The 16,669-nt window shown below is 47.8% G+C and overlaps 3 protein-coding genes across 4 annotated transcripts in view; 1 reads left to right on the top strand and 2 right to left on the bottom strand.

Annotated features, from left to right (window-relative positions):
- Positions 1–118: 118 nt before the first annotated feature.
- ppil6 (peptidylprolyl isomerase (cyclophilin)-like 6) lies at positions 119–2,649 on the bottom strand. Its single transcript, XM_047021269.1, has 8 exons — positions 2,514–2,649; positions 2,245–2,340; positions 1,815–2,003; positions 1,473–1,535; positions 1,149–1,296; positions 805–864; positions 579–714; positions 119–407 (listed from the first exon to the last, which is right to left on the bottom strand). Exons 1-8 carry the CDS (start codon positions 2,589–2,591, stop codon positions 296–298), a joined length of 882 nt encoding a protein of 293 aa, XP_046877225.1. The 5' UTR covers positions 2,592–2,649; the 3' UTR covers positions 119–295.
- A 149-nt stretch (positions 2,650–2,798) lies between these two features.
- Positions 2,799–16,647, bottom strand: ak9 (adenylate kinase 9). Of its 2 annotated transcripts, XM_047021207.1 has the most exons (38): positions 15,799–15,816; positions 15,619–15,678; positions 14,795–14,931; positions 14,638–14,701; positions 14,482–14,534; positions 14,300–14,396; positions 14,027–14,139; positions 13,693–13,872; positions 13,421–13,540; positions 12,967–13,041; positions 12,764–12,865; positions 12,492–12,631; positions 12,019–12,341; positions 11,728–11,772; positions 11,381–11,514; positions 11,117–11,261; positions 10,914–11,019; positions 10,705–10,790; positions 10,501–10,566; positions 10,066–10,260; positions 9,829–9,956; positions 9,420–9,623; positions 8,771–9,076; positions 8,391–8,509; positions 7,904–8,123; positions 7,607–7,672; positions 7,164–7,379; positions 6,797–7,015; positions 6,254–6,467; positions 5,905–6,106; positions 5,513–5,659; positions 5,103–5,320; positions 4,735–4,931; positions 4,367–4,536; positions 4,102–4,200; positions 3,757–3,859; positions 3,360–3,474; positions 2,799–3,185 (listed from the first exon to the last, which is right to left on the bottom strand). In XM_047021207.1, exons 3-38 carry the CDS (start codon positions 14,915–14,917, stop codon positions 2,974–2,976), a joined length of 5,322 nt encoding a protein of 1,773 aa, XP_046877163.1. In that variant the 5' UTR covers positions 14,918–14,931; positions 15,619–15,678; positions 15,799–15,816; the 3' UTR covers positions 2,799–2,973. The 2 variants fall into 2 exon arrangements, with proteins under 2 accessions (XP_046877163.1, XP_046877164.1); XM_047021208.1 differs by lacking the exons at positions 14,795–14,931; positions 15,619–15,678; positions 15,799–15,816 and adding an exon at positions 16,504–16,647 and having other exon boundaries at positions 14,300–14,534.
- The window catches only part of fig4a (FIG4 phosphoinositide 5-phosphatase a), a 32,648-nt gene continuing 31,895 nt past the window's right edge, over positions 15,917–16,669 (top strand). The window contains exons 1-2 of the mRNA XM_047021213.1: positions 15,917–16,086; positions 16,316–16,411. Of these exons, the coding sequence (XP_046877169.1) occupies positions 16,349–16,411 (63 nt within the window). The 5' untranslated portion in view covers positions 15,917–16,086; positions 16,316–16,348. The remainder of the gene's footprint in view (positions 16,087–16,315; positions 16,412–16,669) is intronic.

Here is a 16,669-nt window from a genome sequence, read left to right as displayed (position 1 = left end):
GAACTATTGCTCGCTGTTTTGTTTTCTGTCCTACACCAGAAAAATATAGCTAGGACAACAAACTCTTGACCCACAATTATTGTGCATAGTGTAAATAAATGTTGTGCTGCTACACTGAGTTTGTGTTTAATCAAAACACTGTTAAAACCACTGCCAAAGGGTAGGAGTCTTGTGTTATGTATGACATTGTAAGAAATATTCCTACACGGAAACAGCACAAACAAAATCGGTTGTGTTAACTTTATATAGGAAGGGAATAGGAAATTGCATGTTACAATGTTACAAAAAAAACAGGTCAAGGTTCAAACACTCCACAGTCGAGCACCTTACACTCCTGCTTGGGTCTCTCGTTGTAGGTTTGGACTTCCTCTAGTTTCCTCAGAACCTCTGTGCCTTCTATCACTTCACTGAAAAAAATGAAACATTTTCAGCACAGTACAATGTTTAGACCTCTGCTCTGCACGGTCACTCAACTGTCATTCAGAAGAGGCAGAACGTTTTGATAAATAAAGATAAAAGAAAAAGAGAAACTGTAAATAAACAGATATTATCTCAAAGCCTTCCTATGAGTCACAAACCCAAAAGCCACATATTTCCTGTCCATCCAATTGGCCGGCTGCAGGGTTATGTAGAACTGGGAGCCGTTGCTATGGGGACCCTGGTTGGCCATCCCCAAGATGCCTCGTTTACTGTGGGAGACCGCAAAACTCTCATCTAGAAGGAATCGAGTATGGGTTGGTTTACTGATATTCAAACACAAACATGTATGAGTGTGAGGTTTAACAAAGTTCAAATCCGTTTTACCCTCAAATGTGGGTCCGTAGATCGACTCCCCACCAGTGCCTTTGGCTAATGGCAAAATATCTGTGATCAAAAGATTTAATGATGTCATCACTCATAATCACCATGTAGAATGATGAATTGGAGAATCATACACATATAGTAGCTTATTACATTTTATGACAGTGCCCTTCGGTCTCTGAACACTGAGTATACTGTACGGTTAACAACAAAGATAAAAAAACACTATAAAATATTAATATAGAGTGGCTGTCGTCAGTTATAATAATGGGTTAAATATGTAGATACAAGTTTTTAATCTTGAACAAAGTGCTAATAAATGTTATTTAAACAGAAAAGAGTCATACCTCCCCCTTGTATCCAGCCATTGGGCACCACTCTGTGAAACAATGAGCCCTTGTAGGTCAGCAAGAGGTCATTATTTGACAAGCCTTCCTCACCAGTGCACAGAGCCTGGAAGTTTTTACATGTCTTTGGGCAAAGATCTGAGAACAACTAGAGAGATCGAACAAAATGTCATAACATTTATTTTTCTTTGCTTAAGGATGCTTTCCCCCTCCCTTCTCCATACCATCTCAATCATGACTTCCTCTATCCATTTAGTCTTATCTGAGCAGTGCAAATGAGAAATTAAAGCTGTATAAAGCACAAAACAAGAAGAGTTGCCTCACTTCAAATAGTAACCTTCCAACTGCCTCCCCTCTGATGGCAATGTCTAAGTAAACAAAGGTGTGCTGTGGAGAAAAAAGGAAGCAAAAAACAAACATGTATTTATGATGTTCCCTAATGCAAACTGCCTAAGGCAAAGCGCCTAAATTACATTTGATACATTGTCTTTTTAAACAAATGAATCCTGGCCTTTTCGCTTCTATACTTATGGACTTAGTGTATCATTAAATGGGAAATTACAACATAATGTTGTTAGACTGTAACAGTGAGTGGAGAGAATTTGGTACTTTCAACGTCATATCAAACTGCTGTGTCTATGCTTGTATCTCGTTCTATGGACTTGCCCCTGTGCCACGAAGGTGTTTGGAGTAGAAGTCCTCAGCGAGGGCCAAGTAGAGAGCATGTGGTCGAATGAAGGTAAAGTCCCATTCCTTCACAGCCCAGCCAGCCAGATCCTTCTCATCACCAAGGAGACCGTTGTTTACGAAACACATTAGGTGGCTGGAGTACTGCCATATTTCCCTCCTCAGTTCCTTGGTTTTGAAAGTGTTGAAGAATGTTTTTATTTTGTATTCAGAGATTTATAATAAGAATGTTGTTGAAGAATGCACTCTCAGCTGGAGTGGAGAGACAACACACTGTGTAGTACAGTGCTGTTTCATTTGATTCTACTAGACATTCATTTCTTCAGTACAATGATGTAATCTGAAACTGAACGTTTTCAAAGCATAGCTACATAGTACTCTTTCAATCAAAAGTGATTAAAATACCCACCCTTTTCTTATTGCTTAGATATCCATGCCAGTCACATTCAAATAATGGCTGAATAGTTGGATCCAAGAAGGAGTTGGGAAACTTCAATTTCAGTCCCTGGGTTGAAAGGGAAACTTTCAAGTCGCTCATTCAGCAGAAGACTAGCTAGCTACAGTACTGTACATCATCTTTCCATGCATGCCATGAATAGTTTTTTCATATGCATTTTAGCTAGTTAGCTAACTACTTCAGTGTTGTAAACCTGAAGAACTTTAGAATGAATTAGTTACCTCAGCAATGCCCTTAGCGATTTGAAAATTATGAACTTTCATTAAACCGACAATTTCTATATGTACTTTGGAAGTCATGATGGCTCGTCTTGACAAACTCCCTGGTGCCTGTGTCAGTAAACAAGACAGTCGTCTCCATGGTAACGATGCCTCGGCGTCGCACAGAAATGACGTTGTAATGGTCCTCTCAATTTTGTTACGCATGCTACCATAAAAGGGTAGGGTTACATTTTAATAATAAACAAAATAAAACATGTTCACAATAGGTAAATGATAGGTATGTTTAATAAGTGCTTACAAAACTCTCACAACGTTCTCCAGAAAAACGTCCTAAATGTGACAAGGCACTTTTTTCACAGCAATTTTAAAAGAAAGATAGTTTCATTTATTTATTGAGACCACATGACAATGAGAGTAGGCTAGTCATGGACAGTGTAACTTCTGCATGAGCCTAGGCATACTATAGCACACCGGCAGCAGTCCCAGGTGAATCACCAAATGCCAAAAACCTGTGCAGCTTGAACTCAAAGTCAATGGGCTGCTCCCTGGGGGCCTTGTACTCCCTGGTCATTGTCGACCCCAGGTAAGAGATCAGTTCACAATTCTCCTCAAACAATGCTAGCTTCCTCTTGTACTTTTTACGGACATAGTCTGAGTTGTTGGGGTTGAAGGCTGAGGAGCAGAAGAAGAGTGGTGAAAAAGAGCAATGATGTCTGGAGAATCATGTGACTAAGTCAGACACAGGTTCTAGTGATAATGATGACATGTGACCTCAGAACACTGTGTGACATAAGGCTGGCACAGTGTGTTAAATGTCCCAGAGGTATCTCTGTGTGCTCGTCATACCTTTCAAATAGAAGGCCAGATAGAGGAGAGATGACCGCTTCACACTGAGGAAAGGGAACTTGGGTTTGAGACACCCAACAGCAGTCAGGCCTTTGATGATTGCTCTAGCAACACCCTGATACAGACAATATCTTCCATAAAACACTTCCATTCGGGTTCACATCACAATATAGCCACACACAGTATTGGACAAAAATCTCTGTAAACGGTGATTAAATCTGATCAATATAATATGCTGTAAAGGGCCCAATGGAATATATTTTCAAAGAGACCCAGACTGGGTAACACCCAGAATTCCTGACCACACCTTAGGTTGAATAATACATGTATATCCTATATTTAACCTAGGCGACTCACCTGCAGCCAGGTGTGGGAGGTGTGTGCGAGCCAGTCTCACCTGTTCTAGGTATCCCAGCATGGGGAGGGAGGTGAGATGCACAGGCTCACTCATGGGGGGCAGCTTATCAGGCAGCCTTTGGTCCCAGTAAGTATCAGGCATTCTGAAGGGGGCAGGATTGCAACGGTTGGTCATTGGTGTGACTAATGGGCTTGCATAAAGCCCTAATTTAACCTCAAAGTCCTGATCCACCCAACCTTTATGTTTGAATATTTCATAGCAAGTCTTGATCCACCAAACCTTTGCACATGTTTGAATATATTTCATAGCAGCAGATTATTTCATACATCATGTCAGGTCAGAGTCTGACACTGTGATAGTGGGTTGGGCTCCATGACCTCTGACCTTAGGAACTTTACTTGTTTCTCCTCAGTCTCAAAGATGTAGATCCGTTCCTGGTATTCTACAGCATGTTCCATGCTTCCACGGACCAGCGCCTCATACCTGTACGGAGTTCAGACTCAGACTAGTATTCCAGTGGGTTGGTAGGCCAGAGTTTCCCATACATTGATTTATTTGTGGCGCCACCCCAAAAAATGTACCACCATAAATGTATGTTTTTTACTGTTTAAACATGGTAATATGTAAGTTTAAGCGGTGGAAACCTTACCTCTGTCTCCCATCCAGGAAGGAGACGGGGCAGTATCCCTTCATCTCCACCTGCTGGGGGAACCTGCCCTTCAACTGGGAGGGTGTCAGCTTCCTGGGCAGCATGCGGGGAGGGGGCAGAGGGTGAGGGCAGCCCGGGATCACAAACTGCTCTGGCATGGCCAGGAAGAGCTGTGGTGAAGAAGACAGCAGGATAGAAAGACGATAGGAGGAAGAGAATGAGTGTACATGTGTGTAGATTCATCATGTAGCCTGTGTTGACAGGCTGGGCTTTGTACATTGTTTTGCCTGCGGCTTCTCAGATGTGACATTCGTCATTCTGCAACACACAGCTTACTATAGGACTGTTTTATCATGTGTGGGACCCACGTTTAAGTGCTCTTGTGAGCACATCTTGTAATAGTGTCCTCTGAATTCAGCGGCCAGCTCAAGGGATGCTATGTCGGAGCAGTCCACCAGATGGCGATGAAGGGCCAGGCTGACAGGGCAGTACTGGCTGAACTCCCCAAGACGAGACAGGAGCTCTTTGGGGGTGATGCACAGCCTGTCGATGCTGGCAGCCTGACCTGTAAGGAAACAGGGAGGTAGAGAGAGGTAGAGAGAGAGAGAGACAAAGAGAGAGAGAGGACGAATATTTAGAGAGGTATAACAGGGAGGAAGATAGTGCAGACCATATTGAATCAAGTCATTTGAGAACAATCATAAAAGCGTTCCAGTTGTGTCCCTGTGTTTCCTACCGAGTTGTATCTTCTCCAGGTAGGTGTGGATGTGTGTCATGCTGATGCGGGTCTCCTCCAGGACTCGGTTCCACACCCACCACTTGCTGTTGTTCCCGTCCAGCACCAACCAGTTCTGGTAGTGCTGCTGGTAGTACTGCCTCACGGCCTCCACCTCCCTCTTGAAGCTGGAGTTGCGGATGGTCAGGATCTGGGGGCTGCCGTGAGTCAGGTGGGGCCTGACACCACACAGAGGAATCAGCACTTAAACCAGAGACATCATGCAACTTTGCATCTGCAGCCCCATGGTCTGTCTGAGGGAATCTGTTGTCTGTTCTCTGTTTTCATAGTACAGTTCAATCACACAGTACTAGTACCAGAATTGTAAAGTACAGTACAGTACTAGTGATCTATCTCTAAGCCCATCTGACCTGGTGGGTTTCATCTTGTCCCCCAGGGCTCTCTTGAGAACCTCCACCGTGTCAATCTGCAGCTCCACCACCCTCATGGGGATGATGCTGTGAGCCTCCATCAGGTCAGCCTGCCTGCGGCTCACAGGGAAGCCGTCCAGCACATACCTGGAGTGGGGTTACCAGGGAAGGAGAGGGGGGAGGAGGGCATTATGGTTCATACTTTCCAAGAAATGCCTGCATCCATGCATTTAGAAATGTCAGTAGACAATCCTACAAGAACACAACTTAGAATAACACCATCCTATCTAGATTGAATATGTCCGCGTACTGGCCTGCCTGCATAACCACCCATCTGCCTGTCTGCTTGCTTTGTCTGTCTGTCTGTCTGTCTGGCCTCCTTGGTATCTCACCCTCGGGTGCTGCACACCAGGCTCATGAGCGCCACCTCCAGGCACTGGATGGCCAGTTCGTCTGGCACGGTGAGGCCCTGCGAGAGGTAGCCGCGCATGTCGGCGGCCAGCTCCGTCTTGCCCTGGCTGTTCAGCACCATACGCATCACGTCCCCGATCGACAGGCGCGCCAGCCCGTACTCACTGGCAAACATCCTCGCCACTGAGGAGAGACAGCGAAGGCACGAGGGTCAGATTCACACTGGGTTTGTAGAGGTTGTTTTAGTATACACCACAAGGACAATTTTTGCACTTATTCCTTACATTCCATGATATTGTTTCTCCCCCAAAAAACTGAAAATACAGATACCTGTGGTTTTTCCAGACTTGGGAGGCCCTACTATGGCCAGTTTGACGGGCAGGGAGGAGTTGGGCTTGGGCTGCTTCAGGTATTTGATGGGGTTGACCATGAAGGTATTGCGAGTCTCTTTCGAGGCGAAGAAGTAGATGAACTGGTGCAGGAGGACAGCGTAGGTGGTGTTAATGGGGCCCTGCATGGGCTGGATCAGGTCTCCCTCTGTGAACTGTGGAAGGACAGGAAGAGAACCTGCTGTCTGCTATCAGCTGCCACACAACACCACACACTGGGAGCAGCACAGAACCAAAGTTTAGACTTTAAATGGGGGCTAGCTAGGCAGACAGACAGACAGACAGACAGACAGACAGACAGGCAGGCAGGCAGGCAGGCAGGCAGGCAGGCAGGCAGGCAGGCAGGCAGGCAGGCAGGCAGGCAGGCAGGCAGGCAGGCTGGCAGGCAGGCAGGCAGGCAGGCAGGCAGGCAGGCAGGCAGGCAGGCAGGCAGGCAGGCAGGCAGGGATACAAGGTTGGCCACACAGACTGACAGAGAACTGACCCTGACTGGGTCCCAGCAGCCATAGGCGGTGGGGTACTTGTAGGAGAAATGAATCAGCTTGCGGGCCAGGGAGTAGCTGAGGGGCTGGCACTTGAGGAACAGGGCTTCTCTGTTTGACAGCAGAGGCTGGACCTTCTGGAGCAGCTGGTAGCGTACAATCCTGGGCTTACGGCCGGCGCTGATAGTCTGTTTGGGAATCTGGTTCTCCATCAGCAGGTCCTGGAGAACACAGGCAGACAGGTGAACGTTTGTATCAGTGTGTTTATACAAGTGTGTGTTTATTGGAGAGAGTATGTTTGTCTGTGTGTGTGTGTATTTGTACGAGTGTGTGTGTGTGTGGTAGTGTGTGTACAGTGTGTCTCTGTACCATAATCCGGTTCAGGTTGTTGTCGTCTGACTCGAAGCGTTCTCCTATCTCCACCTCCAGCCTCTCCGCGGCCACCTCCTCCGTCTCCTCGTCATCCCCATCCTCGTCCTCCTCTGGGGGGAACTCCTCCAGCAGCATGGCCTCCATCTCATCCTCCATGTCTTCCCCCTCCTCCTCGAAATCCTCCGTGTCCTCGTCCTCATCCTCGTCCTTGACCTGTAGAGGCGGGCAGGGTGCAGTCAGATCAGGGGTACGGTCTGTGATACGCAGGCATACGGCGCATACCCACCAGGATGTCCCGTTTAGCCCAGAGAAACACGCAGTGATAATGAGGTGTGGGACGGCACGGGGAGAAGGGGGGCTTTGATAAACGGACTTGCTTCACACACTGCTGAGTAATATAGACTATGGTGTCATGTGATCAAGGCTGGGGAGAGGGGCACCTTCATGGAGGGCTGTTTGGAGTGTTCCGCTAAAAGCTCTGCTCTTCTCTTGGTGATGGCATCCTCCTGCAGAGAGAGACAGAGAGAGAGAGAGAGAAATAAAGACAAATAACAATAACAGTAGAAAAAGGTGTGTACGACAACAATGGGACTGTTGAGTGAAAGAGAGCAGTGAGGACAACGAGGCAGCAGAATCAACGTCACTTGGTACCCATTCCTCAACCTCTCTCACCCCCCCCCTCCCCTCTCTCTCTCTTTCATCCTGCCCTGTCCCGCAGGTGAAGTCGTCTTCCTCACCCGTATTTTGCGGCGAAGCTCTTTGACTTGTCTGAGCTGCTCCCTGCGCCGCCCACGGCGTTCTCTCCACCTGGCGAGGCGGGGAGGGAGCAGGCGCCGGGCCACGTCCGCTGCCTCCACCGCCATGACCACGGCGACGTCGGGGAACAGCTGCCGCTCGCCCATGAACTGGAACTCGTCACTGTTTTGGGGGAAGCCCTCCAGGATGAACCCAGTAGACCTGGGGCAGGGCGGAGGGAGGGAGTGAGGGAGGCAGGGATGGAGGACAGGAGGGAGTGAGGGAGGGGAGGGGGGGAGGAAGGGAGGGGAGGAGGGAGGGAGGCAGGGATGGAGGACAGAGGGAAGGAGGGAGGGGAGGAGAGGGATTAAGTAAGAGAGGAAGGTAGAGAATGCTTTAGCAAGGATTCCTATCTATCCTTATGTGTGTGTGTTGCACAGGTAGGTCCAGTGTGTAGGTGTCCTCTACTTCTCCAGGGGTCAGACGTACCTGTAAGGCTCCTGGTCCCAGAACTGTGGCAGGACCATCTCCAGGATCTCCGCTGGCAGAGGGTCTCCATCAAACAGATAAGACTTGATGGCCTCCTCTTCATCTGTCAGCACCACCTCCTGACAGCACCAGACAACAAACACACAAAGATATATTCATGTATTTTTATGGATACTATCTATCCACAAAGCTTCCAGGAGGAGAATGGTGGTAGGGGAGTTAGGTTGTTTGGGGGTTAGAATATGCAAACACGTACACTTTTATGACACCATTATCTGAATAGAGCTGAATTTCCTGGTAAAATAATTCTACATTAACCAGTCTATATATTCTTCTGAAGCACACTCTGTTGAGAAGATATGAAATGTGTCATCACACGCCTCTCCAGCAGGTTCCTCGTGGGGGATGCCCCTCCTGTCAGAGGTGTCTGTGTCCTCCTCGTCCTCAGAGGGGGGCGCCCGGCCCTCGGCCTGCTCCAGGAGGCCCGCCAGCTCCTCGGGGGGCTCCTCGGGGGGCTCCACCTCGTCAGAGTAGGGCACGCGGGTCTGCGTCTTGGCCAGGATCAACTCTTGGAGACGTTCCCGGAACTGGATGTAGAAGATGCCCAGCTTCTCTGCCAGCCACTTGCCATGGGTGGTCTTCCCTGACCCCCTGGTTCCTAGCAGGAAAATCCTCAGAGCGGGAGGCTGGGGAAGGGGAGAGTGGACAATGGACTTGCCTGTGAAGTAACTACGGTGATGGTTAGGAAACACAAATATACAAGTTGTGCCGATGCTTGAGAGAGAGAGAGAGGGGGGGGGGGGGGGGGGGGGGGAAGAGAGAGAGAGAGGTGGGAGGTGGTCAGAGAGGCAACTCATTATCCTTGTCACCGCCTCATCTCCTCACTGCTATTTCAACAACCGCCTATATTTCTCTTTTCTCTGGGTCTTTCTTAGATTGTTTTCATCATCCTCTACTCCTTCCCAGTAATCCCTTAACCCCCTCCCTCCCTCCCTGCCTTCCTCCGCCTCTCTGCACCCCTTCCAGTACCTGTAGGAGGTGAGTGCGGGCCACGTATTCCTCTGGGCGGTTGAGGAAGCGGTCTCGTGTCTCAGGGCTGGTGAAGTAGAAGATCTTCTCCCGGTACCTGGCAGCGTTCTCATCTGGACAGGGCACCAGCACGCCCCTCTCCTTCAAGGCCACGGGGCAGAAGTTCCGGGTGTCGCCCATCACTCTCTTAGACGCGGCATCTTCCTGGGACAGGCCACCCCGGGGCGAGAAGAGAGGGGAGAAGGAGGGACAGGAAGGAGAGGAGTGATGTCATCAACGTGGAACTGGAATCTGTATGGAACTGACAGGCAGCCTGACCTGTAAGGAACTTTAAACAGTCCAATAGCTTTTCTGTTGTGGCTGTATGTAGTTTAAATGCATGTTGTTCTATTGTGAGAGGCTGACTAACTTCAGTCTCCTGGTCCTGTTCCTCCTCAACGTTCTCCATCTTCTCCAGGTCAGCCAGGGCCTGGATGACCTCCTCCTCCTCATCCAGGTCCACCCCAGACAGCTCCCAGCCCACGTACCTGAAAGGCTCTGGGGAACACACATAGACACTATGCTGAAAAATGCATCTCTCACCCTCCCAGCTCATCACTCTTCCTCAACATCACACACACACACACACACACATCCCTACACTCACTCTCCATCTGGAGGACCATCTCATTGAGCAGCTCCTCTGGGCTCTTGCCAGCGATCTCCAGGACAGAGTAAACCCCTGTGATAGACGTTTCCATACCCTCCCAGTCCATCACAAACAGCTTCAGATGCTGCTTGAAGCCATCCATCTCTGGGCCATCAGGGTAGCCGCTCTCCAACACTGCAGGTAGACTCACCACTAGGGGGGGAGAGAGAGGCAGAGGGAAGGGAGAGGCCAAAAACGTTGAGAGGTGGGGAGCAGAAGAGAGGCAGGGAGTAGGAAGAGATGGGAGGGAAGAGAGAGGTGAGGGGAAGAGTGGGGTGGTGATGTTGGGGCAGACTAATGTCTAGTAAGGGGTGAGGCAGATAGAGACTCAGAGTTGAATGTTGGAGGTTGAGACTGAGGGGGATGAAGATATGCGTGCCAATGTGTCTTCACCTTCCTCTTTGATGCTGACAGTGTGAGGGCCTGTGTCTGTGTGATCAGAATCTGGTTTGGCTGCGCCTTATAAAAAGACACACAACATCCTCATTCAGCTGGAGTAGAACACACTGAGAAGACAAACTAGGTTCTCACACACAAGCAAATCCTGAGAGAGAACCTGAGCCAAAAACAAGCAGTCTGATTCAAGTGTGTTGTTACCCTCAATTTCCTCTTCCACCACAGCAAGCTTGGCCTGGGCATCCACAGCCATAGGCTCCACCCCTGCCTCAATCTGCTGTCTACGTCTGAACAGCACAGGACACAAAGGAGGACACTGAAACTGGCTCCGCTGTGCGGCCATATTGGCTCCGCAGAGCAAAATGGTGCCTTGCAGGGCCTTATCTAGCTACCATTTTGGTTCTACTCACAAAGCATCACTGGCTCTCTCGTTCTCCTCCCGTTGGAGCCTAAGAATGACAGCCTGGTGCACCTCCTGCTTGTTCCGCTCGTACAGCCTCGTCAGAACTGTCTTACCTGAAACAAAACCACTCTGGTTAAGCTCTAACATAAACTAAGCAGCACTTACTCTGAAGTTTACACAAATCGTTTCTCCTGTCGGTTTTGCGCTCACCGTCGTTGTCCTTCAGGCAGAAAAGAATGTCGGGCATGATCCCTGCGTGGACTTCCTGAATGGTGGCCAACTGAGCCCTGTTCCTGGGAAAGTTGTCCAGCACCCAGCCTCTCTTGATCTCTGAACTGGCATCTGCTGCTTCAATCTGGAATCAACATCAACGACATTCCAGTATTTATTTTTTCTCTCAAACTACTTTGGTGTTCCCAAGGCGTTCTAAGAGTTCCAACAGGTTATTGAGGGAAAGCTTCAAATCAGAAGTACCTGTCTAATGCGCTTCTCTAGAACCTCAGCATACAGGTCGAGAGAGGGTGGGGCTGTATTTTGCTCCACCCCTCTAAGTGCCTCCTCCACAATGGCCTTCACCTCCGGATGGTTAGCTGTCACCAGTAGCATTTCTGTATCCAGGCAACAGCACACTCATGGTGAATAACGGTAAACTAAAGGATTCGATGACACTACCTCGACAACAGTTTGTATTGAAGTGTTTGTGAAGCGAACTCTCCGAATCTATGGAGTGGTTGGTCATCTCTGTTTGATGGCATAAGAGATCAAATGGCATTAGAGAGTGACTAGTCAGATTTGAGGTGGAGAGACTGACTGATCCTCACCTGAATCCTCAGGCGCCGTCTCACTGATGACGGGACTCACTTCCACTGAGAGGGAAAACAGGCATGTTCACCACTTCTTTACATCTTCTCCTCTACCTTCCACCATCAAGATGGCATCATTCTCATTATGCTCATTCTCATCATTGTTAATATCATACATCATCGCTACTGCCGCCACCATCATCATCCTCTTTGTAATCATGACCGTCATGTTCACCAGCGTCATCATCCTCACCCTCCCTATGATCATCATCCTCATCACCACCACCATCATCCTCAGTACCAACTCACTCCGGCCATTGGTAGCATTCATCTCCATTTTGGCTCTGATCTTCTCTATGGCTTGCTGGGTTACATCTTGTCTGACCTTCTCCAGCATTTCCTGTCTGAGCTTGGTCACAACAGGCTCCGTCAGGGCCTCCAGGTCCAACAGCTCTGCTCCATAGTGCTGGGCCAGCAGGGCGCACAGTGTGCTCTTCCCTGAGCACGGAGGGCCGATCACAGACACCTTGCAGGGCGGCCTGGGCATGGGCGGCAGGAGGTAGTGCCGGGGGTTGGTCATGAACTTGTCCAATGCCTCCTTGGAAGCCATGATGTAGATTTTATCCAGGAAGCTTCCAGTGGGGGGAGACAGTTCGGTTGGGGGGTTAGAATGTGCAAAGACACACACTTTTATTACACTATTATATACACACACGGATGTGAGCGCACACAAACACACACACACGCAATGCTTATTTTGAATGCACACACACTCTACTCACCCCACAGAGAACTCTGGCTTGCCCTTGATGATATTGCCCTCCTTCAGTGCCACAGGGCAGGCTCTGCACCAGCGGCTCCTCCTCCACCTGAACCCGGGGGCCACCGTCTTGCACGAGGCCAGGGTCCGCAACAACTCCTCCTGAGGGAGGAAGTCACAAGGCAGCGGTCAGCGTTCACAAGTGAAGGTCCAAGTCAGAGTTGAGCACAGCCTTTTCAGGACTTGACAACGTCCTATAACCTCGGTCTGACATGTTTCAGAGGTGTGTCTGACCGTGTCAATCTCATCGGGCAGCTCCTCCTCCTCCAGCTGGAGCAGGCGAATGGGAACAGCCGCCGACCTCACCGCCATGGACTCCAGACGGGACAGCACAGACTAGGCCAGAGCCCCACAGAACAGCTGATGAAACCTTGGCTAACAGAAATAAGACTTCCACTATGAAAGCTTCCCTTCCTTGCTGCACCAAATAGTCTCACCATAAAGAGCTCTTCTGTGGTTTTATTTCCATCCAGCTCAAACAGGTAGAGGGGGTTATGGTCTGCCATGTAGTCCTGCCAACAGACAGACAGCAGAGTAGACATTGTAAGAACTCTGTGATGACAGTTACCCTTTGTGGTGTCATTATTATATTACATTTTGTCATTTAGCAGACACTCTTATCCAGAGTGACTGACAGTAAGTACAGGGACATTCCCCCGAGGCAAGTAGGGTGAAGTGCCTTGCCCAAGGACACAACGTCATTTGCACGGCCGGGAATCGAACCAGCAGCCTTTGGATTACTGGCGCAATTCCCTAACTGCTCAGCCTCCCTATTATTATTTGTCTTTGGTCAGGAACCTAGAAGATGGTAATGCGTTGATCAAGTGAATAATATGCGTTGAAGTGAATCAAGCAGATAATAGTGTGTGTGTGTGGTCCTACTGATCTGACCTCCAAGGGTCTAAGCATGGTGTCCTTGTACAGCAGGATTCTTTGGTGAGCGTTTTTTGGAAAGTAATCTGGTGTTCGCACCAACTGGATGATCATTTCCTTCTGAAGTTCCCGCTCCACCTTGCCAAAGGAACAAATAAAAACATACAAAACAGGTTAACCACATGGTGAATATTTGCAGCACTTCAGGTCAATGGCATGGGTTGGATTTAGAAACTCAAAGAAATGCATATACATTTGAATATGAAAGAGCCACAATCATCTCCTCTCACCTCCTCCTCTACCTCCTCCAGCGGCTCCTCTTCCTCCTCCCCCTCCTCCTCCTCTGCATCACTCCTCTTCTTGGTGGTTTCTTTCTTGACCAGGTCCCACTGCTCTCTCAGGAACACCCGGCCTGTCTCTGGGTGCTGCCGCTGGCCAGTCTGCCGGCGGATCAAGTCCCTGTCTGGACACTGGGGGGCAGACGCACAGCAGACCAGTAAGCTTTACCTTACCGCCACATACAGTAAGCACGAGTATATGTTAAATACAGTAGTGTGACTTATTATTCCATTTCCTTCATCTTTTCTAGATGCGGGGACAGAAGGAGACAGGAAGTGAGGTAACCTTGATGTTGATGATGAAATCAGGGGTCAGCTTCAGGTTCTTTATCAGCTCAATCTGATCCTGGATCTTCAGGTACTCCTCTGATAAGGAGGGCAGACAGCTCAGCACGTAGCCTGAGAAGCAACAGAGCCACGTTACGGCCACTGCACACTTGACCTACAGCTTCTCAGGACTTGTTTACACTCTTGTCAATGTGTGTGTGTGTGTGTGTGTGTGTGTGTCTGTGTGTGTGTGTGTGTGTGTGTGCAGTGGGGTAGGGTGAGCTGACATTACCGTAGTGCTCGACCTCTTGCGATTTGAGTCTGTCAAGAATTAACTGAAACATCATATCATCTGGAATACTCTTCCCCTCGTTCAGAATATTCATGAGCTGAAACATGAGCCGTTATCAGGAAACATCAGGGACAGGATATCTGCAAAGAATCTGCCTTGGCCTGAACAGAGACACTGCTCACCTCTATGCCTTTCTCTGTACGATCCTGGATGTGTAAATTCAGTAGTTCTGTGTCTGAAATGGTATACACATATTTTTGGAAGAGATGTGTGTCTCAAGAATACTATCAGTGTTGAAGGGAAAATAGTATAAAAAACAAAGTGAATTAAGTATTTACCATCAACCAAGATACACTTCCAGGACTGAGACAGTTTTCTGGCAAGAGTAGATTTGCCAACCCCCTTGGAACAAGATGTTAACAATAGATTTGTTATGTGGGTGTTTCTGAAAGGACTCGATTCAGTTTCTATGTGTGTGTAAACTATGTATCTCACCGGCTTCCCAATAATGATGAAGCAAGTAGGTTTAGCAAGGAGAAGTGCTCTCTCAGCTTCATCCTCTATCAAGTTGTCGACATAACCATCCATGATGGTTTTAGGCAGGTCAGTAGACGACATTCACCTTGCAGCTCCTATAGTTTAGGTGTAGAGCTAATTTACTGTAGCTCCAATTAATATCGATTAATACATTGTATCAGTGCCCCGATACAAATGATTTAAGATAAGTTTATGATACAAACCAAAAGCAAGTAGCTAGCTAGTTAAGTAGATGGTTAGCTGAACTAAAGCTATAGACTGGATAGTACTAGCTAACTGCGCAAATTAGCTTGCTGTGTCTGTCTAGGACTTTTCTCATACAGTATCCATCTACAGTACTTGTAGCCTAGTAGCTGGGTACAGAGTACTGTACCAGTACTGTACACACCGAGCATACTAGTTTTCATTGAAGATCACTCACCACCAATTAATTTGTACCACACAAATGTCGCTGTTCTAAATATCATCTAGATAAACTAGCTAGTTAGATATGCTTTCATAACTTGCTGTCTATTATGTGTTATTTCTTCAAGTTACAGTAGCTAGCTCAATCCCTCTCTGAAAACTGTGTTGAGTTTGGTAACTATAGTAACCGGATTCAATGTGTTGGTACATTAAGCAAGTGGAAAGAACAACATCACAGAGAAACGTAAAACAAAACTAAAAGCAAGCGCTCCTTTACGTTTCTATAGGTTTATTTCCTGACATAAAATGTAATAGGCCTTCACATACGCGCAATTTACATGTTATTGACATTGGCTTCGATTAATTGGGCATTATACCTTGTTGACTGTGCGGGCACCCGTACCAGCTGAATTCCAACTGGTGCGTCTCAAATGGATCTGGACATCAGCAAAAACCAATGTCACGTGATAAAGCGGAGCTCAACCAAGGATCTACATTTTTAAGATATTTCTTAAAACTGTTGGATTCAAATAGTTATGCATTAGCTTTGAACTTACGACTCCACCGTGGAGTGGTCCCATGTGCTATGCACTTTGAAAACGGGTTCATTATAATCACAGGGTGCAACGCAGCATTACATAGTTGTCCTAAACAAGCAAACCTCATGACAGTCACCTGATCGTAACAAATGTATGAGAGCAAAATACAGTGTGTGCAAACTACTCTGGAACAAATGAGGGTTTAAGATGCCATGACTTAATGTATTGATAGTGTACCTTTTTCGCGTTAAAATTTTTTTGTGTGGATATTTGTGTTGCGTGCCTCGCTTAATTGGACGACATTTGGTAAGCAAAAAGAGTGTAACTGTCCTACAGGGCAGTATGAATGCTAGTGATGCTACTGTGTTCGGTGCCTGCTTTCGTATTTACCATTCGAGTAACGTTGCTAAATATCATGCTGATTGTATTTTTTCATCTCCCTCTGTTCCAGTTCTAAATGTTCTAGTCTTCGCACTACGAAGTTTACATTGCTTCTTGCCCACCGTGTGCACCAAATCAGTCTGTTTTGTCGTAGGCTACCAAGAACATCGACTTCAACCCATCTATCATGCCTTTAACGGCGGCGGTCATCAGCGGGGTGCAGAAGCTGGTTCTGTACGAGACCAGAGCTGTAAGTCCCATATTCTTATATAAACTGCTAGTTCCTTTCCACAAATATAGTTTACTCCTCAGCATAAGCATTTTACACTCGTCTAGACTTACCAGGGTCAAATGGCCCACTCTCTTTCCGTAACCACCAGACTATTAACAAAGTTTCTATTATTGTTAACATCTGTATATGCCTGCTATGAATGCCTTCAAGGAATGCATAAAGCCTAAGCCACTAGATGGCAGCAAGGTAGAACAATAACTGCCAGATTTGTGCAGC

This window comes from Hypomesus transpacificus, chromosome 6, assembly GCF_021917145.1.
Source record: "Hypomesus transpacificus isolate Combined female chromosome 6, fHypTra1, whole genome shotgun sequence".
Lineage (NCBI taxonomy): Eukaryota > Metazoa > Chordata > Actinopteri > Osmeriformes > Osmeridae > Hypomesus > Hypomesus transpacificus.
This window is presented reverse-complemented; position numbering and strand designations above follow the sequence as displayed.